The sequence below is a fragment of the Puma concolor genome, chromosome A1 (assembly GCF_028749965.1).
Source record: "Puma concolor isolate L17-30 chromosome A1, mPumCon1.1.hap2, whole genome shotgun sequence".
In the NCBI taxonomy this organism is placed as follows: domain Eukaryota; kingdom Metazoa; phylum Chordata; class Mammalia; order Carnivora; family Felidae; genus Puma; species Puma concolor.
This window is the reverse complement of record NC_141667.1, coordinates 99,743,002-99,757,575: the sequence shown is the minus strand read 5'-3', so window position 1 is coordinate 99,757,575 and position 14,574 is coordinate 99,743,002. Positions and strand designations below refer to the sequence as shown.

The 14,574-nt window shown below is 42.0% G+C and overlaps 1 protein-coding gene and 1 pseudogene across 3 annotated transcripts in view; both read left to right on the top strand.

Moving 5' to 3' along the window:
- IQGAP2 (IQ motif containing GTPase activating protein 2) overlaps nucleotides 1–9,068 on the top strand; it is a 295,320-nt gene extending 286,252 nt beyond the window's left edge. For all 3 annotated transcript variants that reach the window (XM_025923857.2, XM_086698507.1, XM_086698516.1), the window contains 4 exons: nucleotides 96–256; nucleotides 2,233–2,370; nucleotides 3,432–3,540; nucleotides 8,120–9,068. In XM_025923857.2, the coding sequence (XP_025779642.2) occupies nucleotides 96–256; nucleotides 2,233–2,370; nucleotides 3,432–3,540; nucleotides 8,120–8,233 (522 nt within the window). In that variant the 3' untranslated portion in view covers nucleotides 8,234–9,068. The remainder of the gene's footprint in view (nucleotides 1–95; nucleotides 257–2,232; nucleotides 2,371–3,431; nucleotides 3,541–8,119) is intronic.
- On the top strand, nucleotides 8,901–12,133 carry LOC112860578 (elongation factor 1-alpha 1 pseudogene; annotated as a pseudogene).
- The last annotated feature ends 2,441 nt before the right edge of the window (nucleotides 12,134–14,574 follow it).

Below are 14,574 nucleotides of genomic sequence, written 5' to 3'. Positions count from 1 at the left end.
GTGACTTCATAGTCCACATTCTTCTTGTCCCAAATTGGCAGTGTCATAAATTAAACTTCTTAAATGTCATATCATAGCCTTTACTTGTTTTTTAGGACATTCGAAATCAAAGAATACATCGTAAGCTTCGAAAAGCTGAATTGGCAAAACTTCAGCAGACCCTGAATGCACTTAATGAGAAGGCGGCATTTTATGAAGAGCAAATTAATTATTATGACACCTACATAAAGACTTGCTTGGACAACTTAAAAAGACGGTAAGTTAAAAATCATATATCCATTTGTAATGTCATGATTTATATGGGTGTCAATTATTTTACCCACTTGGATGATGGGGTTTGGAAGCAAACCCTTTGCTTTCTTTTATAACCAAAAAACTAGAATCTGGATTTTGTGATTTGCTACTGGGATCTAAGAAGTCAGGAGTGCATTTAGATACTTTTTAATTGCCCATCAGTATTGAAATTCATGTAGCTCGACCTGTTGTATTCTAAGCAAGTAGCTTTATTTATTTTTTTTTAAATGTTTATTTACTTTTGAGACAGAGAGAGACACAGCATGAGCAGGGAAGGGGCAGAGAGAGACACAGAATGTGAAGCAGGCTCTAGGCTCAGAGCTGTCAGCACAGAGCCCGACACGGGGCTTGAACTCACGAACTATGAGATCATGACCTGAGCCGAAGTTGGATGCTTAACTGACTGAGCCACCCAGACGCCCCCTAAGGAAGTAGCTTTAATGCTTGGGGAAGCACTCTCATTTTCCCTTTGGTCTCTTTTACTCAAAGAGGCCAAACACTATGATTAAAAAAAAAAAAAAAAAATTGAAGCTACTCTTACTTTTTGAATATTTACAATAAACAATGTTAGGTAACCCCAGGTATTTGCTACTAGCAGAATATGGCCTAATGATTTTAAATTACTTAGTGCTTTTAAAACATTATCATTGATGGGGAACCTGGATGGCTCTGTCAGTTAAGCATATAACTTCGGCTCAGGTCATAATGTCACGGTTCGTGGATTTGAGCCCCACGTCGGGCTCTGTGCTGACAGCTCAGAGCCTGGAGCCTGCTTCGGATTCCATGTCTCCTTCTAGACACACCTCTCCCCTGCTCAGAGTCTGTTTGTCTCGCTTTCTCAAAAACAAACGTTTAAAATTTTTTTTTAATTATTATTGACATGAAAGACAAAATTTGGCAGTTCCCCATTACCCATTAGCATACATATTACAGATTTTTTTATACACAGCAGGGCCACTTTTAATGAGTATTCTTTGCTCATTGGTGTCCTTCCTACTTACTAGACTAAGGCTGATACTAATCAAATTTTAATTACCCATTTAAATGTGTAGCATAATGTTTTCATGCAGTAAGAAATGGTGCTGTATGGAATAATCAATTGCATTAATCACAGAAGAGTTGATGAAGGGAAATAACCAAATTTAAACCTCCCTTATTTGGGCCCCACTAGTTCTGAATTTTAATTCATTGCCTTGAAGCCTGTAAATTACTGTATTCCTGGAGAAAGAAGTTGATCCAGCTAATAATACCCAGTAGAAATAAGGTTGTTAGAGGGCTGGGGTTTTTTTGTTTGTTTTTTTTTACTTGCAACCACTTGAAAGCATTTTACAACCTTTGCCGCTAATTAGGCTAGCTAGATTTGCGTTCTAATTCTTTCTTTCGTTGTGTGATCTATGACCGAGCCCAGTGAACTCTGGAACTTAAGTTTTCTCATCTTTAAGGTGGCAAGAGGAGTACCAGCCTCACAAGTGTTACTATGAGAGCTAAATGAAATCATAAGAAAGGAATTAATTGATTTCCAAGCACTGTGGAAATGTTGATTTTACAAAGGTGAGGCAGTATTCAAAAAGCGCTTAGAGCATGGCTGGCCACACAGTATTTATTCAATCAACTAAAACAGTCCTAGTAATACCTTTACTTAGGAGTATGCAGTTCATATTACGGAACCAAAGCTGCTTGTGACATGACTTACTATCGCCACTTAGTTCAATATGCCTGAGGAAACAGAGTAAGTACTAGTCTGTCGGTCGCTTTGTAAATAGCCTTCTCTTACATTTCAGCAGCGAGGTTTTATGGCGAGGGAGAATCACCACCTACTTTCACAAAATAAAGTTCCATACTCAGGGTGGTGGGGGCCAAGCGTGAACAGTGGTGGGCACCACCGCAACCTCTGAGTTTGCCGTCATGACAACAGGTGGTTTATTCTTATTGTTTCAGAAATTCTCGAAGGTCAATTAAGCTAGATGGAAAAGGAGAACCGAAAGGGGCGAAGAGAGCCAAGCCAGTGAGGTACACGGCTGCAAAGCTGCATGAGAAGGGGGTCCTGCTGGGGATAGACGACCTTCAGACAAACCAGTGAGTGTGGCCTGGAATCTGCACAGAATTACACATGCCCTCTAATCACTCCCGTAAAATCTGACTCACTTCTTTTTGGTTTCCTGTGGCCTTTGAAGAGAGCTTCATTTGGTCTATCAAGGCTTACCCTTGATTACAGATGACAGGGCGGGGACGTACGTGTATTGTAATCTCTAGTCTGCCCATCAGACCCCGAGCATCAGTGCCGGGGGTTGTATGAAGTGCTGAGCAGGTCGTGTTTCCCATGGCTGGTCCAGTACATTTGGGTTTGCCAGCCTCCCCCTTCTCTCGGGAAAAACTGAGTCATAGCGTTGAGAATGAAAAGCTGTCTTTTTGTCTTGATAGAGTTATTTACAATAGTATCTTTCTCACTTCAGAGCCACAGACTATGTGTGCCAACACCCGGGTCAGAGCCACTCTCGCAGTGTGCTGCTGGTGTGCGTGTTTGATGTAGAGGAGAAAATGGAAACCCTCCTCCGCAGCCCGCACTGGGTGCCAGAGGCTTCTCTCTTTTAAAGGAACTGTGAGCCTTGTGGCCCATCACTGTTGCAGGGAGCCACATTCACCATGTGCGCTCCTCTCTAACTCCTGCCCTCTCTCCAGGCCTGGCTTCTGTTCCGTTTATCGCAGCAAACCTTTTCTCTCAACCATACTGACTCAGAGAAAATGCTTCTTCGTCTTTGTAGTTTCTATAAAAGTAACCATCTAAAACATTCAACTGGCGTCTCAGCAGTCTAAGTCACTATTTAATTCTCAGGATCTGCGAACCCCATTTTTCCAACTGTATTTTAAGCTCTTTAAGAACAAGGACCCTATTTAATAGCATTTCTTCAGTAATAAAGCATCTACTTGGGTGCTCTAGGCAACAATCTCAACAAGAGTTATCAAACCTAGTTTTAATGAGCAGAGTGGGGAAGGGGAATGATGGGAGGTTGGGGAGGCTTCCTTAGGACTTTCGGGCAGACCTTTCACTAAGCATGGTAATGTAGGATTCCGTTAACTAGTTTCAGCTTTACACATAGAATTGCAATTCCTCATGTGAATGTCCCTTTCTTCACTAGGTTTAAAAATGTTACATTTGATATCATATCTACTGAAGATGTGGGCATCTTTGATGTCAGATCAAAATTCCTTGGCGTTGAGATGGAGAAGGTACAGCTCAATATTCAGGTAAGCTGGGATTTCTGCAAAGTGGGGGTGAGTTTTATAATGTGCGGTGTGCTTCCCCTGACTTGCCCTCTTCATGACAACACGGGGGCGTAACAGATGACCACTGCAAGCCTTATTTGCCAATATTGGCCTTTTAAGCTTTGATGATTTTTGGAAAGCTCTGATCTTTCAAAGTATTAGAACTTAAAACGCTTTTAGATGGCAAACCATAGCAGTCAGCTTTTCTAAGTCATGTTTCCATTTTGATGCTTAGAGGGAAAAAAATAGCATAAAAGTATTCAAAGCTATTAAGGCGAGAAAGTTTTCTTATTTTATTTTTAGTTTTTTAATGTTTTTCTTTATTTTTTATTTATTTCATTTTATTTTTTGAGAGGGGGCGGTTTGTGAGCAGGGGAGGGACAGAGAGAGGGGGACAGAGGAACCGAAGTGGGCTCTGTCTGAACTGACAGCAGAGAGCCCAATGTGGGGCTCGAACTCATGAACTAGAAGATCATGACCTGAGCCAAAGTCAGATGCTTAACTGAACTAAGCCACCCAGATGCCCCAAAAGTTTTCTTTCATTAGGAACTTGGATTTCTTTGTAAGACTATATATCCCCAGGATTGGAATTTTACTGACCTCATTCTGCTTCTTTCTCCTGCTTAGAATCATTTCTACATTAGTTTATGAAATCTGTTAAATGCTTAGGCACATAAGACATGCAAAATAGTTATCTACAAGTAGAAAAATGGCGTCTACAGTCGGAATTATTGCTGTTTTCTCATGAGGACCATATTTAAGCCAAATAGACTTGAACAGAAGCTGAGACATCCAGTTTCTATGTCCAAAAACAAAAGGAGCAAAAACAACAATGACCAAAAAAAAGTGAAAGGAGAACACAATCCAAGGCTTAAGATCATCTTCTGCCAAATTGATCCTCAGCATAGGATCAATTAAAAGATGTCATTGAGTTTTTCTTTTTCACATGAGAGATTTTCAGTGGAAATAACACCTATTTATGTGGGTCCCAAACTACTAGTAAAATGTTTCCCAGGTATTCTGTGTGTATCTACACAAACCATCTTGATGAGCCACTGCAAGGGAGAAGTTCTAGCCTCCCTGCCTGCTGAGCCCCTGGCTGAGAACCCTGAAATCATTTCCCCCTCCTAGGAGCAGATGCCATTGCCCTTCTTTCCCCTCTAGCATTGCTTGTAACTTACAAAAAAAAACAAAAAACAAAAAACTAAAGGAGTATGATAAGGGCCATTGAGATAATGGAGTGAGTTAGAGTCCAGAGAGAAAACGAAAGATAATGAGTAATTGTGAAAAGTATACATAAGTAAAACAGCGTTATTTTCTACCTTATTTTTAAACGCCAGTAAATGTAGCCATCTAACAATTTAACTGAAAAGCTTGAGTTACTTTATGTACCATTTAGATAAATACGGGAAGAATAAAGAGAGTGCTGCTAGGGATGTGCCTTCGTTAGTCATTCTTCTTTAGAAGTAGCAAAAACGTATCATGTATTTGTCAAGAAGGAAATGACCCAAGACCAATCAGCATCAACTGGACAGATGAATCCCAAGTGACAGGGACACACCTGTTCAGGGAGGCCTCAGGAATTCCAGGGCACTTCCTTTGAACACTGGTGCAAATACCAAGCTTCATTTGCTCCTTTGTTAAGGTTTCAGTATGCGGTAGGATTAACTCTTCATGCCATTCATCTGTACACAGAATTGTGAAATGTTACTCCTTCGCTGCATACAGATAACTCATACACCCCAGATTTTTAAAGTCATGAACATGTCACCAGGGCTAACTACATAATTTGTGGGGCTTGGTACAGAATGAAAAGGTACAGCCCCTTATTCAGAATTATTGAGCGTCTCAAGATGGTGAGAGCAGAGCATTACACTCTGTACGGGTTGAATGCCCCAGTAGCCAGCCCAGCATCTAACAGCTAATAAAGTCAGACTTCTGTTTATATTTATGGCTTTCAGACAATTACATTAACAGGTGAATTACCTGATGGCCAGGTCTTTAGTGTGAGACAAGAACTGGCAAAAGGACAGAAATTTCTAAGAGAACTAAGGGAGATCCCTTCTAACATTATGTTTCTGGGTCTTCTTCTCCCCTCCTTCCTCACTTCCTAAATATTATGTCATAATTGTATCCTGCAGCTGTCAGCAGTATACCTAACAGGTGGGTGCGACTTAAGATGCTCTGCTTCCACAAATAATGTGGAGTGTTTATCAAGGGCTACGGGGTTGACGCCGTTCCCTTCCCAGATGAAGAGCTGAGGTTCAGGGAATTCATTACACAAGAGGCAGCTGGAGTCCAAGTTGTTCATCAGTCTGCTCCATTGCCCCTCGCACAGGATTACAGTTGATCTTGACAAAGCATGGGCCCCTACAAATGGCTTGTGGACTTTGATCTCCTATGTCCAATAGCACCCTTGTGAAATTAGCAGTGTTGTCCCAATTTACACAAACAAAACAACTTCAGAGAGGTGGTGTGATGTCGCAGGGTCATAAGATAGCAAATGGCGGGGCTAAGTCTCAAATCTGATCTTCCATCCACAAGTACAATCATTATCATTGCTCCCCACCTTAGGGGTCCAGCTGCTTCCCCTGCAGACACCTACAGGTGTCTCTCACTTTGAGTACAGTTGGAGGAATGTGAGGAGGTGGAGGGGGATGCTGGCAACAGCTAAAGTTCTCTCAAAGATGATTCCAACTTGTGCAGGTGGCCTTGCTTAATAGAGATACAAGGCATTATCATTAAGAACCAAGAAGTTTCCTGGGGCGCTAGGTGGCTCATTCAGTTGAGCATCCAACTCTTGATATCAGCTCAGGTCATGATCTCATGGTATGTGGGATTGAGCCCCACATCAGGCTCTGTGCTGATAGTGCAGAGCCTGATTGGGATTCTCTCCCCCTCTCTCCCTGCCTGCCTCTCTCTCTCTCTCTCTTTCTCTACCAAAATAAATAAAACATTAAAAAAAAAAAAAGTTTCCAGAGCTAGGAACAAGAAAACGAGGTCCGGGTATTAGTCTAGGGCAGTTCAAGAATGATATCTTCTATTTGGGGAAGCCCCCCTGTTCTATGTTACTGTGAGACATTGCTCCTTAATCTCATGCATATGATTAGTGTGACCCAGTTACTAATTCTAGCAAGAGTTGATGTCCTTTGATTATGTGGTGGCAGTGAAACATAGAACGATAGACCGACGTGAGAATAAGGGCTTGTTCTCAGTACAGGAACACAAAGTAGTCTAGATCAGGAAAGACTAGCTTTGTACACTGCTCTCCAAATTGTAGTCCACAACTTCAGTAAATAACATGAGCATTTATCCCCACTTTACATACTTATTTATAAAGTATACATGTTCATGCTGACAGCTCAGAGCCTGGAGCCTGTTTTAGATTCTGTGTCCTCCCCTCTCTCTGCCCTTCCCGCCCTCATGCGGTCTTTCTCTCCTCCGAAAATAAATAAAAACATTAAAAAAAAGTTTTTAAATAAAGTATACGTGTTCCTACTACTAGACTCAAAATATACTTTGTAAAATATATACACAAAATTTAAGTGTTTAAAGAATGAGAGAAAATACTAAATGGGAGTTCTCATATTCTTTTTGCTCCCCAAGGGATAGCCTTGCTCACTTCACTTTAGAAAACACACTGTTCTTGCGGCACCTGGGTGGCTCAGTTGGCTCAGGTCATGATCTTAAGGTTCATGAGGTTGAGCCCCATATCAGGTGAGCTCAACTCCCTCTTCGGATGAGCCCCAATTCTCTCTCTCCCCTTCTCTTTGCCCCCACCCCTCTCCCTTCCCCTCCCCTCTCTCTCCCCCTCACTCACTTGTGCCCTCTGTCTCAAAAAAAAAAAAAGAAAGAAAGAAAAAGCAACACCACTGTAAAAAGAAACACCACTGTCTAAAGGATATGCCCCATCCTGCTGGATTATCTGTATTTTGAATGTTTCAATTAAAATTATAATTACGGGGCTGCCTGGGTGACTCAGTCAGTAAAGCATCTGACTCTTGATTTCAGCTCAGGTAATGATCTCAGGGTCCTAAGATCAAGCCCCATATGGGGCTCTGCGCTGGGCATGGAGCCTGCTTCAGATTCTCTCTCTCTCCCCCTCCACGTGCATGCTCCCTCTCTCTAAAATAAATAATTTTTAAAAGTTACAATTACACATCTGATATTAACTTGATGATGGTTTTCTTGCATGCAGTGCTCATCAATTCTAAAAATCTGTTTTCTTTCATTTTGGTAGGTGCTTCTCAAAGTATGGCACTCAGACCATCAATACCATCATCACATGGGACCTTGTTAAAATGCATATTCTTGGGCCTTACCCCAGAGCTACAAAGTCAGAACTTCCAGTGCATGGGGCCCAACAATCTGTGTTTTAACTAGCTTGTGTTTTTAACCAAATGATCCCGATGCACACTGAAACTTAAGAACCTCCACAGAGGTCACTAGGTCAACTGAATCTATTTTTGTCGACAGATTCTTCTAGAATGTTTTTTTAAGAATGTTCTTAAGCACGCAAAAGGTTAAATTTGAGATTTAATGATGTCCCTTTCACTTTCAGGATTTACTCCAGATGCAGTATGAAGGCGTAGCTGTAATGAAAATGTTTGATAAGGTTAAAGTGAATGTAAACCTTCTCATCTACCTGCTGAACAAGAAATTCTATGGAAAGTGAAGTGCCTACAGAAGTGTCATGGAATCTGTATCACCTGAATTGAGATGAATCTGCTTAATATTTTTGTTGTTAAACATGATTGAAATCACTGCTTACAAATGTGTGGGTTTTTTTTTTTTCTTAAATGACCAAAACTGTTCTGAAGAATGTACCCATGTGCCTTTTTGATAATTTGATACGATGGTAGAATAATACAAAAAATGAATTGATGGAAACACTTCCACATTATGCTGTGGTATAGGTACTCTGACTTAAAACTTTGGCAATCTGTGATTTGTTTTAAAGTAGGGAGAAAATAAGTTTAGCTGACTTAGAGACAAATCTGTAGACCTATTTTCCTATGAAAAAATAATTTTAAATGTCCCGTTTGAATAACGTCATCCTTCATAGATTTTTTTCCTTTGGAGAAATGGAAACGTAATTATTTGTAATGAATTATTTACACAGATACTTTGTTCTAAGCCCTGCCTTCTGGGAGTTACCAATTTTAAAGAACTTTTGTGCAATTCAAAATGAAGTTTTTATAAGTAATTGAAAGTGACAGTACAATAACACTTTCTGTATAAAATTATATATTTTATGTGATTTATTCCTACTAAATGAAGTGCACTACTGCCTTGTGGTAAAGGCTCTTGTTCCCAGAGCCTTTCAGTGACTAAGGAGCACCATGGATAGCGAGCTTAAGCCCCCACCTCCGCCCCTCACAGTTTATTTGAATACTTCAATTGTGCCTCTCAATTTTTTGTAATGCAATAAAATCAGTATCTAGATGGTTTTTAAATGTATTCTTTGAAAATTGTTTTATGTAAAATAAATGTTAACTGAATTACATGAATTGGACTTTTTAGGTGTCCTAATACGAAATCATTTTGTGGGTAGAAGGTTCTTGGTGGGGCTTACCAGGAAAAGAAATAACGTGTCGACAGCTGTACTTGTTAGGGTGCAGACTAAACAGCTGTAACCGAGGGATTACAAAACCCTGTGGCTGGGGCGCCCAGTCGGTTACACGTCCTTTCATTCGGTACTGAAATAAGAGAGAAGTTGGTTTTTGTCAGATTCATCAGTTCAGAGGTAAGTGAGCGGGCTTACAAGATTGTTTAGAGACCCAGGCTGGCCACTTGGCTCTGTCTTTATCACTGAAGGGAGAAAGAAGTCCAGAGCATGCCATTTTGTTTTAAGTAATTTGAGTCACTTCTCACATCTGATTGACCAAAACTTAGTCATGCAGCCACAGCCAGCTTCAATAGAGCCTGGGAAATAAGATCTTTTAATCAGGCAGCCCTGTTCTCTATTAAAAGCTGAGGTGGGGCACCTGGGTGGCTCAGTCCTTTAAGCTTCTGACTCTTGGTTTTGGCTCAGATCGTAATCTCGCAGTTCGTGGGTTCTAGCACCGCATGTGGCTCTGCACTGACAGTGTGGGGCCTGCTTGGGATTCTCTCTCTCTCTCTCTCTCTCTCTCTCTCTCTCTTCCTCTCTCTCTCTCTCTACCCCTCCCCTTCTCTCTCTCTCTCTCTCAAAAAACTTAAAAAAAAAAAAATTTTTTTTTTAAACTGGGGTACGAGAAAGGTGATACTATTAATAAAAGAAAGAGTGATTCCTGGGGACAGGTTAGCTAGCTATCTTCATGACAGTAGTGATTCAGACTCTCAGGCTGGAGCCCCCTGATACTTGGGATTCTTTTTTAAATTTTTTTTTTTTCAACGTTTATTTATTTTTGGGACACAGAGAGACAGAGCATGAACGGGGGAGGGGCAGAGAGAGAGGGAGACACAGAATTGGAAACAGGCTCCAGGCTCTGAGCCATCAGCCCAGAGCCCGACGCGGGGCTCGAACTCACGGACAGTGAGATCGTGACCTGGCTGAAGTCGGACGCTTAACCGACTGCGCCACCCAGGCGCCCCTTGGGATTCTGTTTAATCATTCAACAGGCTTTATTTTTCATAGGGATTACAAAATATTTCTCAGTGTAACTTAAGCTCATTTAACAAAAATGAACTTTAAGTTTAGTGTGAGATCAATAGAATTTGGAAATTACAAATTTTTAAACTTTTTTTTAATCTTTTGAAAGAGATCAGAGGGGGGCAGAGAGAGGAGAGAGAGAATCCCAAGCAATCTCTGTGTGCTGTCGCTGCAGAGCCCAACGTGGGGCTCAGTCCCACAGACCATGCAATCACGACCCAAGCCAAAATTAAGAGACATTTAACTGACTGAGCCATCCAGGCACCCCAGAAAGTTCAAATTTTCAAAAGTAGAATCTGCCACTTTAGTGATTATGTCCAGCTGTACATATTTTTAGCAAAGAGAGCAAGTCTACACTACTGGTCATCTGATCTACAAATCTAGTGGGATCGACAAAAGAACTACCAAAAAAATTTGAGGAGTCTGCTGAGATGGGAAAGGGCTCCTTCAAGTATGCCTGGGTCTCAGATAAACTGAAAGCCGAATGTGAACGTGGTATCATCAATTGCTATCTCCCTGTGGAAAGCAAGTCCTGTGTGACTACCACTGATGCCCCAGGACACAGAGACTTTATCAAAAATACGATTACAGGCCCATCCCAGGCCGACTGTGCTGAGCTGATCGTTGCTGATGTTGACGAATTTGAAGCAGGTATCTCCAAGAATGGGCAGACCCGTGAGCATGCCCTTGTGGCTTACACACTGCGTGTAAAACAACTTGTTGGATTCCACTGAGCCACCCTACAGCCAGAAGAGATACGAGAAAATCGTTAAGGAAGTCAGCACCTACAGTAAGCAAATTGGCTACAACCCCGACACAGTGGCGTTTGTGCCAATTTCTGGTTGGAAAGGTGACAACATGCTGGAGACAAGTGCTAACACGCCCTGGTTCAAGAGATGGAAAGTCACCCGTAAAGATGGCAATGCCAGTGGAACCACACTGCTTGAAGCTCTGGGTTGCATTCTGCCACCAACTCGTCCAACTGACAAGCCCTCGAGTCTGCCCTTCCAGGATGTCTACAAAATTGGTGGCATTGGTGCTGTCCCTGTGGGTCGAGTGGAGACCGGTGTTCTTAAACCAGGCATGGTGGTCACTTTTGCTCCAGTCAATGTTACAACTAAAGTAAAGTCTGTTGAAATGTACCAGGAAGCTCTGAGTGAGGCTCTTCCTGGGGACAACATGGGCTTCAATGTCAAGAACCTATCTGTCAAAGATGTCCATGTGGCTGGTGATAGCAAAAAATGACCCACAATGGAAGCAGCTGGCTTCACGGCTCAGGCGATAATCTGAACCATCCGGGCCAAATCAGTACCGGTTATATACCTGTGCTGGACCGTCACACAGCTCATATCGCCTGTAAGTTCACTGAGCGGAATGAGAAGATTGATCATCATTCTGGAAAAAAGCTGGAAGGTGGTCCCAAGTTCTTGAAATCTGGTGATGCTACCATCGTTGATATGGTTCCTGGCAAGCCCATGTGTGTTGGGAACGTCTCTGACTCTCCTCCTCTGGACCGTTATGCTGTTCGTGATGTGAGACAGATGGTTGCTATGGGTGTCATCAAAGCAGTGGACAGAAGGCAGCTGGAGCTGGCAAGGTCACCAAGCCTGCCCAGAAAGCTCAGAAGGCTAAATGATTATTGTCCCCAATCCCTGCCACCCCAGTCTTAATAAGTGGTAGAACAGTCTCAGAACTGTTGTGCCAATTGGCCATTTAAGTTTAATAGTAAAAGACTGGGTAATGATAACAATGCACCATAAAACCTTCAGAAGGAAAGGAGAACGTTTTGTGGACCATTTGCTGTGTGTGTGTGTGTGTGTGTGGCAGTTTTGAGTTATTAGTTTTTAAAATCAGTACTTTTTAATGGAAACAACTTAACCAAAAAATCTGTCACAGAATTTTGAGACCCATTAAAACAAAAGTTTAATGAGAAAAAAAAAAGAGGAAATGCTCTGTCAAAATGCTCGCTATCTTAACAGTTTGTGGATGTGTACATTTTTGTAATGCGTTAACCTTAACACAGACCTGCATACCTAAAAGGAATCAAATAAACATGCATCTTGTGTAGGGCCCATCTTGTGAAGAAACCTCATCTTCCCTGCAGTTACAGTACGTGAGGAACAGGATCCAGCGACGGTGGGAGGTAGATTAAGCTTCCTCCTCTGTGCTCCAGGAAAGATTTTTAGTGGAAATGTGTAGAAGGAGCCAGAGTTAAGGAAAAATGTTTAGAGGCAAAAGCTAACGTTTCATAGTATTTCTGAAGGGAGTTTGTCTTATTCCGAGACTGAGCATTATGCTTGAGTCTTTATTAATATTACCTTTGTATCATGCCAGTACCGTCGAGGAAAGCAGTGCATGTTTTCTCTCCCTTGGCCCACATGGTAAGGCTATTGTTTTTTGTTTTTAATTTTTTTTCAATGTTTGTTTTTGAGAGAGAGCATGGGGAGGGGAGGGGCTGAGAGAGAGGGAGACACAAATCTGAAGCAGCCTCCAGGCTCTGAGCTGTCAACACAGAGCCCAGTGCGGGGCTCTAACTCACCATGAGATCATGACCTGAGCTAAAGTCAGACGCTTTACCAGTTCAGCCACCCAGGTGCCCCGGTAAGGCTATTTATTGTTGAAGATACTACCAACTGCTACTTGAGATCTTTAAGGCACATGAGTGAATGGGTGACCCAGAGAAGAAATGTGATGGAGCGTGAACAAGAAGAAACCAGCAGAGGCATAGATGTAGATATGGTTGGAACCAAGGCCTATACCCCTCCCAGGAGCACTGAACCCCAAGCCAGCGGACTGTTGTGCCTTATAACCCTGAGCCAGTAAAGACTCCTAACCATTGTAGAGGAAGAAAAATAATTTTCCCTCTCTCCTTCTGAGTGCTTCTTGGCTGAGACGCTCTGTAATAAATTATCAAGAGAAGGGTGCCTGGGTGGCTCTGTCGGTTAAGTATCTGACTCTTGATTTTGACTCACGTCATGATCTCACGGCGGTAACTTCCATGGTGGGCATGGAGCCTGCCTGGGATTCTCTCCCTCCCTCTCTGCCCCTCCCCCACACTCTCACTTTTGCTCTGTCAAAGTAAATTACGGAGGAAAAAAACAAATACAAGTTTAAAATGCATACCTCATGTATACACAGGAAAACTAAGAAACACTCCTGGAAATAGCCCAAGCCCCCACCTTACTATCTTCGGCTAAAGACAAAAGGTAAACATACATTAAAAAAAAAAAAAAAAGAAGGATAGTAGCGGATAGATGGGGGGTGGAGAGTGCAATTCATGGGAAAGTGATAAGAGGAAATGTTTGCTCAAATTTGCCCCACCTGGAACATAAGCCAGGTGAAGAAGGAATGTCTGATAATAGGGCTCTTCCTGGTACAGCCTCCCTATCCAGTGTAAAATCTCTTTATATGTGTAAACTGCCCTTACAAAAGGATTACTTCTGCTTGCAGAGCTTCTCCTGTGTCGTTAGTTTCGAAAAAATCATCACTTCAAAATAAGCCATATGCCAAAAGGCATATTTTGGAGCATTACACTCTGCTACCCTCCACCAGCTTCCTCCCCAGAACTCATAGCTTTTCTTACTCAGTGGGAAGAAGAAAAAAAAAATGTTTTTTGCTTTTGAAACACTTAACCAATTGAAACTATAACTTCATTTTTGTATATCTGACTCCTTGACTTTGATGTATGTCTAGTCGTGTTTCCACTATTAGAAAAATGGTATTGTTGCAAGGTTTAGAACTTGTACCTTGAACTGTACTTTTTAGCACCTAGACCTTAAGCTGCATTCTAGCTCCTCTCAAACAATGTGTCCTAGTCATCTCCAAGAGAGGGAAAACCTGTGCATACTTAATATTCTGGAAGTTTGTGGTAAAGAAAGAGACCACCTCATTGTGACCCTTGTCTGACCTGACATGTCTCCCTTAAGTCATTGAGAGACCAGAACCGTGGTGATGTGTGTTAGTGTGTGTGTGTGTGGTTGAGTTCTAATTAGAGGGGCTATTCATGATGCAATTTTTAAAACTTTGGCTGTGGTTAAGTAGGGATTTGTGGTACTCCTCAAATGTCCCCAGAGGTGAACCACAGGACTCTCAATGGTGATAGCTGCCTATATTTTAAGAAATTCTGCTAAGAATGGATGATACACTGCTGATAAGCTTTTGAAAACCTATTGTCTCTGTTACTGAAACCTGGATTTAGTAGCAGGTTCAGATAGAGCTCTCAAAATCATCCTCTGAGTTCCAGAGGACAGAGACTGTCTTAGCCACTGCTCTAAGTCCAGAGCCTGGCCATGCCTCGTACTTGGTGCAGAGGTGGGGACCCAAAGACTGGATCTGATGGGCTGGGAAGGAGGCAGACCTCACCACCCCACTGTCCCTCAGGA